Source organism: Platalea leucorodia, assembly GCF_965183815.1.
Source record: "Platalea leucorodia genome assembly, chromosome: 2".
NCBI classification, from domain to species: Eukaryota; Metazoa; Chordata; class Aves; order Pelecaniformes; family Threskiornithidae; genus Platalea; species Platalea leucorodia.
Window position 1 is genome coordinate 30441042 of NC_138824.1, and position 21510 is coordinate 30462551.

At 38.9% G+C, this 21510-nt stretch overlaps 1 protein-coding gene across 1 annotated transcript in view; it reads left to right on the forward strand.

Moving 5' to 3' along the window:
* KPNA3 (karyopherin subunit alpha 3) overlaps positions 1–21510 on the forward strand; it is a 52666-nt gene that overhangs the window by 13158 nt on the left and 17998 nt on the right. Inside the window, exons 2-6 of the mRNA XM_082304087.1 lie at positions 6316–6360; positions 18600–18689; positions 18901–18930; positions 19016–19068; positions 19164–19259. Of these exons, the coding sequence (XP_082160213.1) occupies positions 6316–6360; positions 18600–18689; positions 18901–18930; positions 19016–19068; positions 19164–19259 (314 nt within the window). The remainder of the gene's footprint in view (positions 1–6315; positions 6361–18599; positions 18690–18900; positions 18931–19015; positions 19069–19163; positions 19260–21510) is intronic.

The following is a 21510-nucleotide window of genomic DNA, read 5'->3' on the forward strand; positions in this document are numbered from 1 at the left end:
TGTGTTGATTAAAAGACGACACTCCTCAGGTATCCCACTTAATGAGGTGGCTAGTCTGGGTGAGCACCACACTGAGCTCCAGATCTCCTTGTTACAATGGTAGGTAGATTTTTAGTCATTAAATTATGATTATGCTTTAATCTTCTGTCTGACACAATTGGTATAGATAAAAATGGTTAAAATGTTTAAAATTCATACCACTTACTCTTGTGGCATTTGATATTTTTTTTTCTGTACAGAGAATGTATGTTATTAAACACCTGGTACATGAAACTTACTTTTTTATTTCACTTAAGAAATCTTTATCCCAGCATAACAAAGGGAATGTAATGACTTGAGCTTCTCACTTGTTGTATCATTCACACATTTAAATAGTTTCGGTTTTCTGATTTGTACTGTAACTGGGGATGAAGTAATCTTGCCAAGCATCCAGAATTTCTTGTCTCTGAAAGTGATATACTTAAGGGACTTTAAAGTGCTTATAATCAATTAAGATTGATTTTTAGATATGAAGTAAAAATTTCAAATTAACAGAAACCCCAAGACTAGTTCCAATATTTCACTGTGAATGAGATATAACTTGCATAAAGTAGTACCAATGTTTTAAATCATTCTTTCATAAATAGAAGGTCTGTTCTGACTGCTTTGTCTCAGATGTGATTTTTATCCTTTTGAACTAGCCTGAATTTTCTTCTTGTAGTCTCTTATAGTTTTGGTAGGGGTTTGGGTTTTGGTCCTGTTCCATGCCCCCCCCCCCCCCCCCCCCCAACAAAACAAAACAAAACCAAAACAAAACAAATAAACAAAAAAACCAACCAAACAAAAAAAACCAAAAAACCCACACTACATCATGTGTTTGCTACAGAGGGTTTTGGAAAATGTTATCTTGTTCTGATGTACATTAGACAGGTACAGCTGATTGGTTTTGGGATTCCTTGAAGTTTTTTTAGTTTACAGAAGCTATATGAGTTGCCCTTTCAGGTAGTTTAATGTATTATGCAGTTAAATGTTTTTTTATGTTAAACAAAGGCTCAAGAAGCCAGAGAAGCTTGCAAGACTTAATTCTCTCCTTAGAATCTCAATGCTATTGAAAACTTCAAAGTAATCTTTTTTTTTTTTTGTTTGCCAGGAAGGTGTGCATGGGCCATCTTAAGACATCCAATGATAGTATTACAGCAGCGATACTTGCACTTTAACATGTAGTGAGCATCTTGTGCACCTTTGTACAGGGTTTCACAAAGAGTACTTGTGAAGTATGTGTGGTTGAGCCAGAGGGTCCCAAATATTTAGTCACTTAAAAATAATTCTTTGAACTTGCTGGCAGTAAGGCTTACTTATGCTGATAATTCAGAATTTCACAGGGTTATCTTTGCTTTTTGATATCAAGAGTTTTATGTACAGTTGTCTGTTCTGTCATAAACCAAGTATCAATTGAAAAATCTGGAAGACGTTTGCCTTCTCCACTGGCGCCTCTGAAATTGAGCTTTGAGTTTCTTGTCAGCTTCTTGTTGGAAGAGAGATACCAGAGCTGAAACGCTGATCTGTTGAGGATGGCTGTATTCTGTGTCACTTCTGCCCACTGAGTGTGTCAAAGGCAGTTTTACAAGGACTGTGGCATTCTTCGAAGCCTGATTTTGGGCAGTGACTTGAGGCTTGCTCTGTTTTCAAGGTCTAGTGTCTCTTAAATCTCTTGTCTTTTGTCAGCTTAGCATTTTTGTTTTGTATCGCCGTGAAACAAGGTTCCCTTGCAGCCCTTAACACAACAGCCCTAATGTGTGTAGTGATTTTTCTGTATTGGCATATGAAATTAATTTCAGTTTTGATACTTTGAGGGAACGAGGGATTATTTTTCTTTCAAGTGGAAGGTGTTAGGGAGGGATTCTTGGCATGTAATGCTTTGTATGTGGCTTTGGAAGAGTATCCAGAAATTCAGGGTAGAAGTGAGAACACTGATTTATCAAACAGCATCTAGTAGATCATCTGCGTTTTTTCTGGTTTATTTTATAAAATAACAGAATGCCGGGAAACTTGAAACTAGAAATACTGCTGAACATCTCCTTTTGACTTGTTACAAGACTTACAGTACTAGGTGCATTACTGTGGTTATGTCAGTGTGTCAAACACACTGGTAGGTAATTGTTCTTCACAGATGGTGAACAGGGGAGAAGAAATCTCTTGTTACAAAAGCCTTATGAACTTAAGTCTGACTTGAGTCATGCGTAACAATTGAGACGTAATGTTGTAGCACAACTTGGTAAGTGTTGAATGTTCTTGTTTCTTAATAGTACATGCTGGCTCATAGTTACTCATTTTTTACTTTCTGCACCTTGAGTAGGGTGCGTTAATACCCTTGTGTTTAGGAGCAGTCTCACAGTTCAGATTCTGGAGGAATAAACCGTCATCGTTTTTGTGATTTGTAGGATTTTGCCTGTGCCCAGTTTTCCCTTTCTGAGATTTGGAGTCTGATTTTATTCAGTGAAACAGTTCAGATTTGTCTTGGGGTTAGTTTTGAGATGTGCTGTTTCAGCATGACGTGAAGTTACTTCTTTGAGTACATTAAGCTGAGAAGTGACAGTAGTCAGATGCTGTGGATGTCAAACACTGTATTAGATCCATTGGTAACATCTTGCTAGGCTTCAACTAGTATTGGATATATAGACTTTAGCAGATGGTTGTTCTCCCAGCCTGAAAGCTGGTAATGAATCCATAGGGTTAAGCTGCAGAATAATTTGGTCTCTACTCTCTGTTTTAGCTGACCTGTGTTAGCTGGGGAAAATGTTTAACCTCTCTACTGCTGTATAAATCCCTTGTAAATGCCTATCAGTTCCCTGCTGGGGCTTGCAGGTCGTGTAAAAGTGTGGTATTCTGCTTACAGTGGTGATGCTTCCTTAAAGGGAGGCTGGCTTTAGTGCTTAAGACTGATTCTTTTGTATGCTGTTGGATTATAGTATGTTTGTTTATTCTGTGGCTGTAGGAAGGTGCTGATAACCTGCTGTATTTCTAAAATGCTTCATCTGAAACACAAGCTTTAAATACCTACTTTTTACAAAATGCCAAGTCAGGACAAAAAATGAACTGGATCACTTAAGTCTGTTTTTTGGGGAATAAAATTTGCACATACACGTGTTTTTCATGTACAGTCTGTAATTGCAACAATTGACATGTGTTAAGTGGAATTCGTGGTCTTAAATATATTGATGTATAATGGTCATCTCGTATGTTGGGGACATGAAGTGGAACACTAGTATCATCAGGTTAGAATTAATTTCAGCTGAGAGCACTGGTCATGATCTGACCATGGCAACCAAGTTTAACTGCCAGAATGCACCACAGGTTCTTTGGGAACTTCAGTCCCATGTACTTGTAGGAAGACTCTATCCCTAATGCTGTACTACTGATTCTTGGATGACCCTGGTGACCCCAACATGCTGAATTTTTAAAGATGCTGCACCAGCAGGAGACTCTGCAAGACTGGGAGCCCTTAGTTCAGTGGAGGCCAGATAGCACTCATCAGTTCTGTGAAGTTAAGGTTAAGTGATATCCCTGGTTATCAACTACTTGCTCTGTGAATGGAGAAGCAGCTCTGGACTTAGTGGTGAGTACTGCCTATTCTGCCTTTTAAAGGAGGAAGGAAAAAAAGCAAATGTACCAGAGCTGCTTTGAAAGAGAAACTACGTATAATAAGTTTGAAAGGAAATACAAAAGAACAGCTAAAAGGGTAAAACCCAGGTAGTACGGAGATTGCCTTAAGAAGAGTATATAAAGCTCAGAAAATGTATGCTAGTAGTCAGCAAAAACGTTGGCGTAGTTGATAACCTTTTGAAGAATCTTTCTAAAGAGTGGTAGCTCTCTAAATGGGGAGAAGATGGGAGAGTCTTGTACATCAAATGTAAAACCATAATGGAGTAGTCAAATATTTTGAAGATCAGTTTGATAAAAGCAAAAAAACTAGTAAAAAAAAATATCGAAACAGAATTGTAATAGGGTAGGATCAGTGGGGCTGAAATAATGGAAGTATGAAACAAAGATAAAACCCTAATTGAAAAGCTGAGTGAGTTATTTGCCTTTAGAAAGAAGCTTAGAGTCTTCCCAGTAGAGCCTTTATGGATGGATGACTCTGAGTAACTGTCTTTAGTCAAAGCATTGTTAGAGGAGGTTTTAGAGTAAATTGATGAAATGAATAGTAATTCCTTGCCCGGGACTGAACTGTATTTGTTTTTTTTTTTTCTAAACCAAAAATATTAAGCTGCTGAACTGTTGAACACGGCATATAGTCTTTCTGAAATCTGCCTTGCTTCCAGAAGAATGGTGGGTGGCAAATGTTATTGTTGTCCCCTAAGGAGCTTCAGATTTGGTCTGATTTTTCTGCTCAATAGAAACTATTCTAGAGTATTATCACATAGATAAATGAAAAAATGTAGGAGTAAATTGTAATTAAGGAGCAAATTTAAAAGTAAATTGTGCCTTGCATCAGTTAAATCGCTGAGATTTCAAATCTGGCACATACAATACTGGATTTTGGGGAGAAGATGCTAATGGACACTCAAGTTAACTGATTTGTCATGTGATGGAGTAGCCCTTAAAATTTAAGATAAGTAGGAATAAAAGATTAGATTTTAGGGGGAGGTGGGGTGGTGTTACTAGTGGGAAGTTCCGTAAAGGACTTTGGTCTGGCACATTCAGAATGATCAAGAAAAAGAGGTTTTATAGCAGAAATCTAAGACAGCCTTGTCTAACTACCTTTTTTCCATTGAAATGCAGAGTTATCATGGGGAAAGAAGTATTGAAAAACATTTTTAGGCTATTTAGTGCCCTTGCATTTGATGCAGTTTTAAAGATGATTCAAATATAAAATTCTAATATAACAAAAAACTTGAATGACTCGTCTAGTGAGTTACATGCAATGACTTTTCAGGTTCTTCATTTGTCCCTTCCCTACCTACCCAATGTTCTCCCGTTCCTCAGCAATCCAGTCCTGTCATACTGAGCTTTTGCAGCAGGCTCAGATGGTCACAATAATCAAATGGTTTAGCAAAATAATGAGGGGGAGAAGAAAGTGTAGCTCTGGTAGATGCTCTAACGCTAGCGTCCTCTTACTGTAATTTTGTTTTGTTTAAAATAATATAGTTCACGCCTGTAGATGTCAAAGGAGAATTGTGTCCATGTTTACTTGAGTGAGTTGGTTAATCAAGCAGCGGACAGGAAGACAAGCCTTCCTTACTCTCATGTCAACCTAAAATAATTAAATGAAGGCTTCTATGCAAACTGGTTGAGAACAGTGAAGCTAAGGTAGTGTTCTAAGCACTGAAACTACGTCCTGTATAGATTCATGGTGTGAAGTCTGCTCACTTCATTTACCTGTGTTTGAGCTTTAGCATGTTTGGTATTTCCTCTGATGGATGATGGGGAGTGCTGGTGTTCTCTCCATACTGCTGGTTTTCACTGATATTTTTGAGCTTAGGGAAGTTATTTGCCCTAACTCAAAAGGAACGTGATAGTAGCAGTGAAGGTCAGTAGCAAGGATAGGACATAGAAAGTATTTTAAAAGGCTAATTTTAGTTAGCGTGGGTGATCTTTCTAGGCTGCCAGCGGTCATCCAGTCCTGATTTTCCCTGAATTGCATTCTGATGGTACATGTCTTTTCCACTGATTGTAAAATGAACCTGTGGAGATTGCCTTCACTAGGCTAAAATTGTTCTTTCTCAATCTTTTGATCTCTTTTAGCTAGGAGGTATAGCAGCATTGTAGGGAATGTGTCCTGAGTGCCCAGTGTCTTAAAGGAGCTGAGATATTTATGGGCTGGTTTTCCTTTACAGTGTTCAGGCTATAGATCCTAGGTAGACTCAGTGCCACTGTACTACTTTGTTTCCTTTTGCCACAAGCCTAATCTGTCTTGTTTGCTTTGAGCTCAGTCATCTTCTGTCACTCATGGTTGATTTTGGCCAGACAACTGGCCTAGGTTACGTGTTTAGGCTGTGACTGTGGTCATGTGTGAATGTAAGACTGTCTAACCTGGAGAGTCATTCCAGTGAAGCTCCATGGGGAAGTCAGTGTTTTCTGCCTTTGGGATACTTATTGTGGTTTATGAAAAAGCTTTCTGTAAGGTGTATAATCTTTAAAACCAACCAATCAAACAAAATAGAACCCAAAAAACAACTTGTGCGTCTTGCTAGGAAAGATTGAGTTATAAATTACGCACACTGTTTTCCTTATCTTTTTGATGAACAGCTGCACTTTTCACCTAAAAACAACTGGCTCCAAAACAAAACACTTCTTTCTTTACATACAAATTTTTTTTTTATTTTTTATTTACAGACTATGAGAAGACACAGAAATGAAGTTACAATTGAATTGCGGAAGGTGAGTCTGCTTTTCCTTATCAACTGTGTTACTTTGCTAATAATGCTGTGGTGTCTTAGCTAAATATTTTACTGTAAGCTTTGCTTTATGGCCCCAAACTTATATAAAAGAGTTGTAAATTTGTAGACTATTAACTGTGGATTCTAATGTTTTACTCTCCAACTCCTTAAGCTCAGTACAGCAGAACAGTACTGCTTTACTCTAGTGTATCACTTGGAAATAACCCATATTCAGTTTCTGTACCAGTTCTCATATTATTACAGTGAAGCTGTCAGCTGTTTGAATGTTTAAAGTCTCCAAATGGGAAAAGGGAGAGTTTTAGCATTTAGAAGGTGCAGATGTTCTTGTATTTTGTTTTCTGGAAATTACTGCTTCTGTGCTGTAGAGGGAGTTAATTTAGGGTCAGATTATGGTTATATTGGGTAAATGCCAATATGGCTAGGAAGATCATGACCATCAGAGGTGATCCAGTTCAGTGCTCTGCCTAAATAGAGGATTTGTTACACCCGCGTTATTCATAACGCTTCCAACAGCCTTTCTAGGCACTTTAAAGGCTTGCTGCTGGAGGACATTTTCACAAGCTAAACTGCTCTTGGGCAATATGTGTAAAGAGAAGGGGTAAACTTTTATCTGCCTTTGGGTATCTTCAATATGTTTGAGGCCTGATACTGGCCCCTTTAGTTTTATCCTGTTGAGACAAATTCAGTTCTTCACCCTTTCCTTGAACATTCTGTTTCCTAGATTTGACTTGTTGCTGCTGCTCAGATCCAAATTGCCTGTATCTTTCTGGAAGCGTGGAAGTCTGGAAGGATGTAGACCACAGCTGAGGTTTAAATGGGACAGTGAAAAACAATTCTTAGCACAGTATTCCTATTTACATTGAGTATGTTCTTGACTCGCACTCAGTCTGTGATCCATTATATCCTTCGGACACTTCCTACAGTACCACAAAGCAAGGATAGTTGTTTACATTCTCTATTTGCATAGTTAAATAAATGCAGAAGTTTTAAACATGATTGCTTCTTGTCTTTTGAATTCCATTTGCTTTTTCCAGACTTTCTTAATCTGAATTCCCAGTGTGAATTCACTTGAGTTCCCCAGTATGCTTCAAGGCCTCCCCAGCTCGGTATCACCCATGTTTTCTAATATTTTCATTAATGACTTGATGGAAGTGTGTGCTTTGAATATTCTAGATATAGACCAAGCTCCTTTGGGTCTCCCATTTGATGCGTATCTCCAGTTTGTCAGTTGAACCATTGACAGTCTGAGTGGTGCTTGCTTAGGAGTGCACACCTACCCAATTCAATCTAATTTTTTTTTCATTATTTGCAAACCAAGAGGGAAGACAAAAGCCGTGCTGAAGTCAAAGTGAAGGGTTTGTAAATAGAAGTTATCTTGACAGAAATTAGCTTGACTTGTTTTCGAGAAATTTTGTCTGCACTTATCAATGGGTTTTGTAGGAACTACCAAAAATCTTGTGCTAGTATTTTCCTGGGATCCTTCTGCTCTTCTTAAAAAAGAGACTTCTTTTCTTTTTTCAGGTCTTGTAGAAAAACTTCTGTATCTCATTACAATATCAAAAATAAATATTTGTAAGATTCATCCTGAGACTATAAGAATTAGTTGAAGAAACCTAATTAGATCCAGATGACTAGAAAAAAAAATAATCTTAGTGCTTACATGAGCATGATGTGTCACCTAAAAATTGTTTAATGCTTTCATATTTTCCTAATCAAAGAAACTAGCTGAACATGTCTGAACGTGTTGTGTAGCTTAAGCTGGCTATGGCCTCATCAGTACTGGCAGATGACCGAAGTGTGGAGAAAGCTCCTTTTACATACAGTGGCAGGTACCAAGTGAAAAATGAAATTAGCCAGTTTTTGCTTAAAATGAGATTCGGTAATTAATTTTGATATCTGAATTATCAGCAGTTGAAGTTTATGCTGACATGTTAGAGGCCCTCTCTGTTCAGAATTAGTGTGTTGACTCAGTGTAAAACTCGCTGTATAACTGTGAAGTCTGCACTGTGAAGAGTCATTCATAGCACTTGGGCAGCCTATGCCTGCTAGCAAAGCAATGCTGTAAAAGGTGGCTTAGCTAATGCAGCATATCCTCATGCATCTGGTTAAATTGTGAGACTGCATGCGAGCATTCCAGTGCAGTCTTTGAAGAGACCTTTGCAGTGCAAAGTGAGAATTTTAATTTTATTTTAATTCTCATAATTATTTTTTGCAACAGATCACAATTTCAAGGCCATTTTATTACAGAAGCATGGTGGGGAGCAAGTTATATGTTTAAGACAAGGCAATGGATTGTCTGTGTGGAAGGAATCTTGTATGTGCCAGTAATACATGAGTGAAAATGAGGAAGAGGAAGCCTATGAGCTGCTGGTGACTTTTCACTGAAAACTGCACATGCACAGATCAGTTGCACGCTTAGAGAAGCCTAAGCGCTGGATGTAGGTCAGGCTGTAAATCAAGAGTGAGCAGCAGCTGCAGAACTCTTAAAATGTAGGAAGTTGTGTTCTTCTGGAATGTTTGCTGAACATCTTCCACTGCAGAGACCAGAAGAAATCTGCTTTAACAAGAGATGTGTCCGAGTTGTTGGTTTGCAGCAACTGAACTGGTGCTGGTGGTCAACTGGTTTGCTGTGGGAACTCTGTGGCAGTTGTGAGGCCATTGCTTCTGGTACAGCATTTGTTCAGCCTGGCGAAGAGAAGGCTCTGGGGAGACCTTACTGTGGCCTTTCAATACTTAAAGTGGGCTTATAAGAAATATGGGGACAGACTTTTTAGTAGGATGTGTTGCAATAGGACAAGGGGTAATGGTTTTAAAGTAAAAGAAGGTAGATTCAGACTGGATATAAGGAAGAAATTTTTTACAATGAGGGTGGTGGAACACCAGCACAGGTTGCCCAGAGAGGTGCTGGATGCCCCATCCCTGGAAACATTCAAGGCCAGGCTGGATGGGGCTCTGAGCAACCTGATCGAGTTGAAGATGTCCCTGCTCATTGCAGGGGGGTTGGACTAGATGACCTTTAAAGGTGCCTTCCAACCCAAACTATTCTATGATTCCACGATATTTTATTAGGATCTAGCAGTGGAAAGGATAACCTGTAATATAGAATCATAGAATTCTTTGGGATGGAAGGAACCTTTAAATCATTGCTTCAGTCTTCATCTTTATGGCTAACACTGCTACCCTAGCACGAGTATGCCAAATTCAGGAAATGTTTGTGTTGGCATGACCTCAGTAATCCACCAGTGCCTCTTCAACACAAGGGGGTATCTTCCTTTTATGCCAGATATCCAGATGCTGATCGTATACCTGGCTTTTGAAGAAAACAGGCAAATTGAGCATATTCTTGATCTGTACAGTAGAAGCACTGCTTGCCTTTTGAGTCACTTTCATATAAATAGTAAATGAATGGATCTGATGAAGTTGCTTACATCTGTTTTGTAAGATGGAATAAATAAAAAAATCACAGCTTTGAACAGTAGTAAACAATTTCTGCATGCATTAGTGTGAGGTGTTTATTCTTTTGAGATTACAGACATCAAGGTGCATTTGCAACGCATTCTGTGTTTCAAGGTATTATCTCTATTCACTGTCTTCGCAACACACCACAGCTCTTATTCAGAAAGAAATTTTACTTTTTTTTTACTTTTTTTTTTTTTTTCTTTTCCCAGTCACTTATTGTTTGATTAGGAATCGAGCTAACAAAGTTATCTCTGACATAAAAGGGTAGCAGCCGTCTGGCAGAATCCTGGCCAAGGCATGGGTTGGCACTGTGAGCTAGTCAGATGACACTCCTGATGGTCAGGTGCTCTTTTCTGATTCCATATTGGCCTTGCTGTACATCTGTTTTACACATTTTGGGAATGGACCTACTACACTTCTGGAAGATGGTCTTGGTCTCTGGCTATATTGCTAGTGCAGCAATGGGCTTAAGAGCTTAAAAAGTAGGCATCTGACTTTCCAGGCAGACAAGATAACGATGTCAGTTTTGGTGATGGAGGCTGTCTCAGGATTTAGAATTTAAACTTCAGTGTAGTGTCTTGGCGAAGTCTGATTTAGAATGTTTATTGCTTAATTTCAGCATCACAGAAACCCGAAGGCTGCTCTGTTAGCAGCAGGGACCCTGGAATTAATTGGCTAACCTAGCTGATTACTCTCACTCTAAAAGGGAGTGGGGTGGGTGAGCAGTTGTTAGGATTTAGTTTAAGGTTCCATACCTACATGAAGCCTGTAACTCCATTGCTGTAAGAGATCCTTCGGTTCTAGGTACTGGGCCTTCCATGCGGAGGAAGCTTGACTTAGGCTACTTGTGTGCTTTAGGAAAGGTAGTCCTTAGCCAGCTCAGTGCTATGGTCATTGAGTTAGATGCCACCCTTCAAAGGAAGCCTTAATACTCCTAGCCTCAGCAGAAACAGAGGATCCTGTCCTCCTTTAAGGCCTGCTAACTGGAATCCTAAGAAGTTCCAGGATCTCTCACAAGGTTTATTTTTGATTTTCTTAGCAAACTCAGCTGCCTCCGAGAGCTTGTAGACATCAGCTCATGAAAGCTCTAGTTGCCAATTAAGTTTGATGCAAGGCAAAGCAATTATTTGCTAAACAAGTGATGGATTAAGGAGCCATGGGCATGTGTCTTTTTTACCTGTTTCTCTGGCATACTCTACTTGTCCTTCCCCTGATCTTTCTTAAATAAGATTGCTTATGTCCACAGTAGCTCCTAAATAAAGTAGTGAGCCTTGAAGAAAGGAGTCTGTCTGCATCTTGCTGGGAGAGCTAGGGTGGGAAAAATCTTTTTCTGATTCTCAGGAAGTCTGAGAATGCAAAAGAAAAAAAAATGCACATTTTCTGCTTCAGGATAGTAAAACTTGCTTCAGTTGTAAATCTTTTCCAGTTCAATGTGAATGTACTTTTTTTTTTTTTTTTAGGCATAAGTCCACCAACTTTAAAAAAAAACCAAACACTACAGTCACAGGGAGACTGAAGCACTACTAGTATATTCTTCTAGAGGCTTCTCTATCCAGTGTTAGTAGCGCAAATTCTTGGGAAAGATATTGCATCTACCCTGCCTTGATTGATTCCTCAAAGAAAAGACCCTAGGAGGAAAATTATAATCTCAATATATTCTTCTGGAGACTTAGCTGAAAAGGACTATGAAGAAATTCCTTAGAGGCTTGCTTGAATCTATTTGAGTCAGAGCATGCTTTTTGCCGAACTTAACAGGCCTCAATCTTTGCGATCTGTGCGTGGGGCTATTGGGCCACACACCGGTGTACATGTATGTGGCTACTTATTTTTAGTCAACCTGCTCATCTCCTGAGAAAGATGTGCACTAGCCAAACAGGAACATTGCGACTACTCTTTGTTGTCACAAAGGTGAGTTAGCAGAACTCAAATGTAGAAAAGTTGCCTTTGTCTCCTAACCGCATATCTGTAGCTATGCTCTTTATCTGAAGAACAGTCTTGGAATCTTTCACCACCTTTGGATGCAAGGGACCCAGTTCGCTAAGCAAGTAGAATATGATTTTGATATCTGTGGATTGTAGGATCATCAGATTGACCTGTTCAGCCTTTTTACAGGTTTCTTTTAAATCTCTCTAGACGTTAATGAGTTCTAAGACAGTGAGTAGAGCCAACTAATGGTCCTTTCCCAGCCATTAAAGAAATGGAATCTTTCCCCAGGTTCGTATCCAGTTCGTATTACTAGAAATTCGCTCTGGCTAGATAGCCCACCTAAGAAAACTTTCATTAAGAGGGTATTCAGTAGAGGTTTTCAGAGCATCCCTTGGACTGGAGCGGTCGGCATTTTCTTTTTCTTCATGATGGACTGTGGCAGGTGCTCTCGCCTCCCAAAACCAAAATTGGAGATGACATGTAAGTGAAACCTGGAAGTTCAGCTCAGTCTGTCACAACAGTGGTAGCTTAAAAGGGATGTCCAGACACCCTCAGTCTACCTCCATCACTGGCCTGATCCTTTAGTCTTTCCTAGGATGTAGGAGCAGAGGAAAGAGCTGCTTGTTGTCATCTGTGATTATAGCTGATGCTGGCTAGCACTACAGTTCCTAATGCTGAGATGTTCTTGAAGTTCTGCTCTTTGTCCACAGAGGATTCAAACGTCTTAACTTGTGCCAAAAAAAGCTTCTTCCTACTAGCCACTGAGTTCCTAAACCTTTCCCTGACCTGAAGCAGCATTTTATAATGGCGTTTGTTACCTGAGGGCAGAGATTTTCTTGTTTATTTCTTTTCCCTTTTGATCTTGAGGCTTTCCAACAGAGTTGAGACTCTTCATAGAGTTTTCCCATGTGTCAAATGCTGAAAAGCCTGTATAAAGTTATGTTTAACACCTTTCACAGCTCCATTAGAGTATCCTATTGGCCATGTCCTATAGTACTGAGTGGAATGCAGTGTATAGCTTGATGGACATCCTCTTTACCCACAAGGATTCTTCTTCTGTTAATCATGTTGTCTTTGAAACTTGTTTGCATTGATAGGCACTTTTTTAAAGCCTGTGGCCATCTCCCAAGAAGATAAACAAGTACTGGGATCTGCAGGATTTTCATATTCACTGTTCATGCAGCCTGACCTTCCCACTGTCAATGAAGCAAACAAGATGGATATCTGTCATCAAAAACTCTTAACAGATCATCACACTGGACAAGAAAGTGCACTCGTGATATCATTACTGTTGTTTCTAACCATTTGGCGTTTTTTGCCTGGCATATATGTCCACAAACCTTTTGTTCATATGGAAACCTCTGTGTACTGTTGTGGTGTGATCTCTACCAGAATGCTGACAAGCTCATAACCAGCCGGTCAGCTGCTGTTTATAAACTTTCAGACTTTATTGTGCATAGCACATGTGTCTCAGGCAGTGTTTGAGGATCTTCCCTTTTGAAGGAGAACTGCTTAGATTTGTTGGTGGCAAGGTCTTACCCTTGATCAGGGGTTCCAGTCTGATGCCTCTCCCTTTGAAAAGTCTCTCACCAGTCTTCGAGCAGAGCAGCTGTATCTAGGTCTGCTCGTTTGTCTTCAGCTTCACCACAGGAGCCTACAGAAGAAGCTGGTGCTATGATTTAGACAAAAACTTTTGAGTATGTCACAGTATGACAAAATGCAAGCATTTTAAGGCCATGCCAAGGTGCAAATCATGTTCTTTTACCTTATTCAGGGGAGTGGTTGGTGTATCAAATGACAGTATACAGTGGTTTAGCTGTCCAGGAATTGGACACCTTTGCAAATGGACAGAGCTGTTTCAAATAGCCTTAGAGCCACTTTTTAGGACTGGAAGGTTCCACGAACACTTTGACTTTGTAAGAAATGCTAATAAGAATAGTTTTTCCTCGGTAAGAAATTTTTAGTGCTTCTCAAGAAGTACTAGGCTCTCTGCTTCAGGCTGCTGTGGAAGCTCCTCTTTACATATTCTTGGCTTGTTTTTCAGCCCAGCCATCTGCAAACAGTGAGTAGCTGCAGGAACATTCTTGCTTGCTCTTACTTTCCCTGGCTAAGGTAATTTTTTCTGATGCCCATTGCACCATATGACTGACAGCCTGAAGATGTTGCCTGCATTCACAGAAATTCCAGCGTCAACCTGTGGTCAGTTATGTCCTATGAAGTTCAGTTCTCTCCCTTAAAGAGGGTAGAAGAACATCTTGGCATTAGAATATACTTGCTTATTCATACTTATTATGGTTAGCATTAACATTAGGGAGCATTCTCTTAGGCATATTCATGCTGCCAAAGGAATTGGATAGTTGTGCATGCAGGTATAAAAGGCTCTCTAAGGAGCTATTAACTTGCTTGCTGGAACGGGTGAGAACTAGGCTCTTGGTTAGCTCAGTTATGGTATATCTTATGGCCATCTTTAACATGCAGCTACAAATGGAAGTGTTACTCAGTCTTACCATGCTAAGATTTCTAATTAGTCTGGTGAGGTTTTCCTCTTGTTTTTCTCTTGAGACCCTGTCCCATAGTGGAATTTAAACCTAGATTATGTATGTTTGATGGGCCAGAGTTTGGAATGTTGTTCCTTTGTTACCATCTTCACCATTGGTGGCCTCCCAGTGGGATGTCTGCATTCCTGATAGCTGCAGAACAGTTAGTTGAGCTCCGTTTTCACCTCTCAGCCTACTGCTGCCATTAGGAGAACAGTCCTTCAGTGTGTGTTCGTGTAGGGATTCATTGGATCCTTCTCCAGGCAAATGGAGTTTTTGTGAGTAGTACTATGTACTGTTTGGAGATACTCACTGCATCAATGTATGCATGGGCAATTGCTTGAAGGAGGGAGACAAGTTACTTACCTGTTACTGTTCTCCTGTAACCATGTGTTCATTCACAACCTGCGCTTCTTTCCTCTTTGTCCAAGTCCCTGAGAGATTTCTAAGGAATTGGAAGAACTTTAAAAGAAACATGTTCACCACCCATTTTCTGGCCACAAGCAGAGAGAATTTGTGCATGCCCTTCTAAATACTATTCAAGCAAATTATTTCCGCTAACGATACTTGTATAGAAGTGCACACACTGTGAATAAACATGAAGTGCGTATCGAATAATGGCTGCAGGCAGGTAGTTTTTCTGAAGTTCTTCAGGTGAAGTGGCATGGAATAATCCAGTGCTTTGTCCACTGGCATGCTCTAGACTTACTGCCTGGTGTTTGTGGAAGGTGATTTTCCAGCTGTTTGGCTACTGAAGGCCATTGCAGCTCTTTTGTGCCGCTCTGTGAGGACGCTGTTCAGTCACCTGCAGTGGGAATATTGCTTTGTTCCAGCTATATTCTCTGTGTTCCAGCTGCTGCCATCCTGGTATTTCAGGACGTTTGGGAGAGGGTCTCGATGCATCTTCATTCTTGCTTTCCGGAGTAACTGGATGCCATAGCCCTTATGTTACACATTAGTAGAGGCACAACACTGACAAACACTCATCACTCAGAATGATGCAACTGTATACGTTGAAGAGACACACACATCTATAGAGGGATACACATTCATATTCAGTATCACAGTTGTTGCAGTGTGACTTCGCTTTTTGCATCCAAAAACTTGTAGATCTTTCAAGCTAGAAAATGGATGATGTCGTTTCAACTGTTTCTGGTTAATGTCTTTTTGGGAGGAAAAATGCTGAGGGTGGAAGTAATGTGTGTGATAGATGCAGCCCACATGTATGTGAATATCGAATATTCTTATCCATTTTAATAATGTGATCTTCATTCTGAACAGGTGCCATCTATTTAATGTCAACACAATTGAGAAGGCTTTGGCCTTATTTAAGTTTCCACTTACAATAGCAGTGAAGTAATATGCTTTTAAATGGCTCTTGCATACCCTCTGCATTTTGGAAGGATTTCAGTCGAAGCTGTCCGAGGTGCATCCATTCTGTGCCAGCATAGATGCTTTTGTGGGGAGCAACATGGAATGGTGGTGTACCAGTTTCTCTCCCCAAATATGGGGACGGTTCCTTAAGGTCAGAGGATTCAGTAGTGGGGGAATCTGCTGCTACAGTGATGTGAAACACCTAAATGGGAGAATCTACTGTTCGAGCTCTTAAAAAGTTTTATCTTTTTTTACTGACAGAAGAAACGTGAAAATGACAAATGAGATAATGTGACATTTCCTAACTAGAATTTTCTGTTCAGTAAGTTCAATAAAAATAGTTTGTTTGCTAAGTTCTTGACTATTCTAGATATTTCATCATCTTTTGAATCAAAGAATCTGCAAGAGGCCTGCATCTAAAAGGCATTTTACAGAAATGTAAAAGTAAAGATCACCTGTTTTTATTGCAAGATCTTGCAAAACACATAGTTGAGCGCTGCTGATACCAAATCATTTGTTTGAAAAACAAGTACATATCACTAACTGAATCTGTGAATTACAATTCTTGCAACAAGCATATTTTCTGAAAACCCTGTAAAGCTCTTTCCCTGCATTTTATGAGCATGAGATGTAGAAAATCCAGCCAAACATTTCAGTAAGAACAGAATTGGAAAACCCTGCCTCGTACCACAGTAGTTTACTGCTAACGACAAAGAAACTTGGCCCTTCCCAGTAAATGATTTAATGTGAAACGTGTAACTTGTTCCAGCAGACAGTGGTGACAGTTCTGTGCTGAGACCCCAGTTCCTTCAGGCTGCACCATTTCAGTAGACAGGGAATGTCTGCTGGGCCAGCGTGGGCCACCCTCATAACTAAATACATCTCCCTGTACATTCACGCACATGTTGACTTGCTCACCGCCATGAGCTGTGATAATACCTCTGCGTGGGAAGAGAAGGACAGTAGGACGGAAGACATCAGGATGTTCCTCCAGCTTCAGTCCCTTCTCCCAGGATTGGCTTGTTTTACCATAGCAGCACAGCTGATCCTGTAGGAGCCGGAGGCCCTTCCTCCACGGGGAGACGTGTGTGGTAGCTGTGCACTGAAGAAAGGTGACTTGCACATGGAGAGGGCCTCTGGAAATCGGGTCCGGTCCCTGCAGTTGCCAAAGTATAAGCTATGGTTTAGACAAACAGTAGGAAAAGGAATTGTACTCGGAAAGCCAGATTGACTGGGGTTGAATGATGTTTGCTCTTTGCTTAAAATGGCAGTGCCAAGAACTTGGTGTGGAAAAATGAGAGAAATATATTGTAGGTCTTTATGGTGAATGCATCCTTCAGTGTGTACCTACCTGATGCAATTTATCTGCGTAACGCTGTTTTCTCAGCATTTAACTTCCTGCTCATTTCCATCTTCCGTCTCTCCAAAAACACTTGACAACAAAATACCTTTAGTGCTTGTCTATATGGACGTGCTCCGAGTATGCTGCCATTACTGTACAGCTCTGGTGAGGCTGCCGTAGCTAATCTAGGTGATCTTGTGTGCTCTTTGGGGATTTAGTTTCTGTACTTAGACCTGACAAAAAATTAAACTATGCTAAGTTTGTGGAATGTTGTCTTCTGCATTAAAGGGCTATTTAATTCTGGTGCTTTTTTATTGTTTTAGCATTCTTTTATCTGAAAAAAAAATCTTAATGTATTGCTTGCAAGCCTTTCAAACTGAGGCTGGAAAAGTTGTTTTAAATTCTTTTTTAAATGTCTAAAAAGTAAGCAAGTCACAAAAATTTTGGACCTGAGGTTGCTGTTTTTTCTGACATACAATAAAATAAAATATTGGGGACTCCTTCAAAACGTGATTCTATGATTCTGCTTAGAGGCTTTTTTATATATTAAAGAAAAGTATGACATAATACAATCTCTATAGTCAGTACTGTTTGGTTATCAGATAATTCTTTGGAGACCGAAAAGCCTGCCTTTCCTTGCTAGTATAATAGATTTGTTTTAGGTGTTACAGCTGTTTGTTACACCTTTTCAATGTCTTGCTTCATTAGAGATTGAAATCTTAATGTGCTTATTAAAAAAAAAAACAAAACAACAAAACCACACCAAAAAACAATACAAAAAGGTGTTCAGATATACATGCTGGATCATCATCTTCTGTTGCCCTTTCTATCTTTGATTGTACCTCTAGAAATACCAAACAAAAGATAAAGTCTAAAATTTAGAAAAGACTACTTCATACTTTTTGAATAATACTTTTAAGACATTTTAAATTTGTAAAAAAGTGCATTTGGATACAGTTACAATTGATGATTTGATTCCTTTCTTTTTAAATTAGGGTGTTAGGTGTTCAAATATTCTAATTAAGCAAGGAAGAAATGTCAATGGGTACTTTACCAATGAAAAGGTAATTTTTTTCTTTAGTAATTCCTTAAAGGAGCTAAGGCTGGAGGGTGCTTTGTTTTAAGTCGGAAATTAGGCTGACAGTGTGAGTGGGAAATATTACAAGTGTCAGTGTACATGGAGCATGCTACTTTACACACAAGATGAAAATACATGTAACCAGGGAACTTTGAAGTAGGTTGAGCTGAAAACTAATCTTACAGTGGAAGATAATTTCTGTTTTGTGTGGCTAAACATTAATGTCATGCAGATCTATGTGTGTTGTAAATGTCTGTTAGAAAATTGATCCCCAAACTCTAAGTTTTAATACATTCAAATGTCATGGATTGACATAATTCTGTCTGTGATTAGCAAGCTGCTAGATTTTTACAGCTGAAATACTGCAAATTCTATCTGCAGTTACAGATGCCTTTTAAAAAAACCCCAATATTATATGAACTTTTATTTTGAAAGGGGGCATTACATCATCACCCTGTACTAATAAGCACTAAATGTCTGTATTTTTCATCATTCCTTTACAGAACAAAAGAGATGAACATCTTTTGAAAAAAAGAAATGTTCCCCAAGAAGAAAGTTTAGAAGATTCTGATGTTGATGCTGACTTCAAAGCAGTAAGTTCCTTGATTCTGGAATTACTTTTAAAACTTTGGTGATGTCTCAAAACAATGTATTCTGTTTTCATTTTAACACTGGAAGTCTCGCAGTTATTTGAAAGCAAAATTATGAACTGATACGCTGTTAAAATTAGTTTGATTGTATTAAATGTTTAAAAAGAAAATAGTTTAGCAACAAAATTAATAAAACTTTTTTTTTCTTTTCAAGCAAAACGTAACACTAGAAGCTATACTGCAGGTACGTTACATTTAAGGTGTTTTTTTTTTTATTAGCAGTGCGTGTTCTGTGCGTTTTTAGTTTTTACTGTTGTTTTTTTTTTCAGAACGCCACAAGTGACAACCCAGTGATCCAACTGAGTGCTGTCCAAGCTGCAAGGTAAAAAAAAAAAAAAAAAAAGGCACAGAAATATATTTCCTACACATTTATCATGATGAAAGTTACTTATTTTACTTTTACATTTAATTTCACAGAAAACTCCTATCAAGTGACAGAAATCCACCTATTGATGACTTAATAAAATCAGGAATTTTACCAATTCTGGTAAAATGCCTAGAAAGGGATGATAAGTAAGTATACTTTTAAAAATGGTCACCTTTACTGAAAATCTGCATCTAAAAAAACCATCTCATTATTTCAAATGAAACTGAGGATTCATAGCACCATATGATCTGACAAAGTGGATCACATTCTATGATGATAAACTATAAATTTTCCAGGAGTATTTATTCTGCCACTGAAATGTCATTTTATTTTTTAGAGCTGGCATGAGCATATCCAGCTAATGGAGAAAACTTTACTAAATTTCATATTGGTTTTGAATATTGCAGATTTTTTTGTTATCTGTTTTTAAGAAACCTGTCTCAGACTTACTGTGTGTATTTGTGTGAAGGCAGAGAACATGCCTGGTTGTGAACAGGGCTCTTCTCTTTGCCAGAATATACTTGTCGTCTTTTTCGTTAAGGTTATTAGCTTAAGTTTCTAGCTGCTTTCATTCTCAGTGCAAGATGGGTTTTCTTCTGGCTCTGTGCGGCTCCCTCATGTGATGGTGCAACACAGTGAGCCTGCTCACTGTTACCATTCTTTGTTGGAAAACAAGAGCTTCAGTAAAGGAGGTAGAGAACATTGAGCATGTAGTTGCAAGAATTTAATGACATGTAAGAAAAATACCATATTCCACAATCTATGAGCCCCTTATTCGGGTAGATGGAGATTAACACATTTGAGGTAAATGTTTTAGTCTATCTTTGGTCTTAGGCAGCCATAGATGTATTTACAGTATTTCCGTTTTTAAGGTTAGAAATAACCAGCCATGAGGGCTGGAGACTTCAAAAATGCACATTGGCATTTTGGGTATAATTTGGTAGTTGCAAAAACATGAAGTATGTGTAGCTTTGTTTCTAGCTAGTTTAACAAAACAGTTCCTTAGAAGGCAGCTGGCAATCATGTTCAGATTGGGATAGCATTTTAAAATGGGTCGTGAATGTCCGTATGGTCTAGAAATAGATGGTTCAGTGCTGTGAAAATTCTTTTAATTTGAATTTCCTGTATAGTTTTTGTATGATTCACCTTTGTAAGTATTTCATAAGCCTTTTGAAATTGAGCTCAACATTTTCTTAAGCAGTGCTTTTAATTGTGATTGCTATATAATATTTAGTGGAGGTAAATTCTGCAAAGACTTTGTATAACAGATTGTTAAAGCTATTGTTCATGTTATAACTGAAAGCTTTTCACAAAAGGAAGAAAAGAAGGACTCACCTAGAACTAGAATTTTAATGCATTTGATCCTAGAATATGAAGGTGTATAGATAGCTGCTGATGGGTACTATTTGTTTTTACAAATCCTTATTTACACATCTTGGGCCCTCCTATCTAATTCATTTCCAATCCCATCCCCAATAAAACCTTAAAATGCTTTGGAAACTAATGCATGAAAAAAGCTTAAAGGAAGCAGGTGCTACGGCTATATATAAAACATAATTGATAAAGACCCAAAAAAAGCATGGAAATGAAAAATAGTCACCTAACAGTAAATATTCTCTGCTCCTCCCAAAGCCAGACACCTTAGTGTTATGCTAACCCCCATAAGCTGTAAACTCTTTTATAGCTTCTAGAACTCTTAACCTTTAGCATTTGCTTGAACAGTTTTCATGCAAACTGTTTTACTAAACTGCTGTTGGCATAGACAACAGTTGACAGACATCCTGGAAGAGATGTTCCCCCAGCTTTTGTAATATTTGTAACTAATTTTATCTGCATGTAGTAAGTCAATTTTAATACAGGTATGACGCTGTCTTTTGATACTGATGCTAGATCTTTCCCCTGTCCGTGATGGAGCAGAAAAATGTCTTTATCCCAGTACGCCAGCTTACGCTTGATCTGGGATGTAATGTTAGAAGGGCCAAGTTTTTATTAGTTATTGTCAGGCATGGTTTATTTATTGAGAACTACTAAAGGCAGCAAGACAGTTGCACTTTCTTCACTAAATATGAATGGTGTTTGGATCAGTTGGATGTGAAGAGGTCTCTGTTACCCATCAGAAAGGCATAATTAAATTTTATAATGAGGGGTGCTAGAAATCTTTCCTACAGGAGTGTTGTGGTTTAACCCCAGCCAGCAACTATGCACCACAGAGCCGCTTGCTCACTCCCCCTCCCCCTGCCCCGGTGGGATGGGGGAGAGAATTGGAAGAGTAAAAGTGAGAAAACTCATGAGTTGAGATAAAGACAGTTTCATAGGTAAAGCAAAAGCTGCACGCACAAGCAAAGCAAAGCAAGGAATTCAGTCACTAGTTCCCATCGGCAGGCAGGTGTTCAGCCA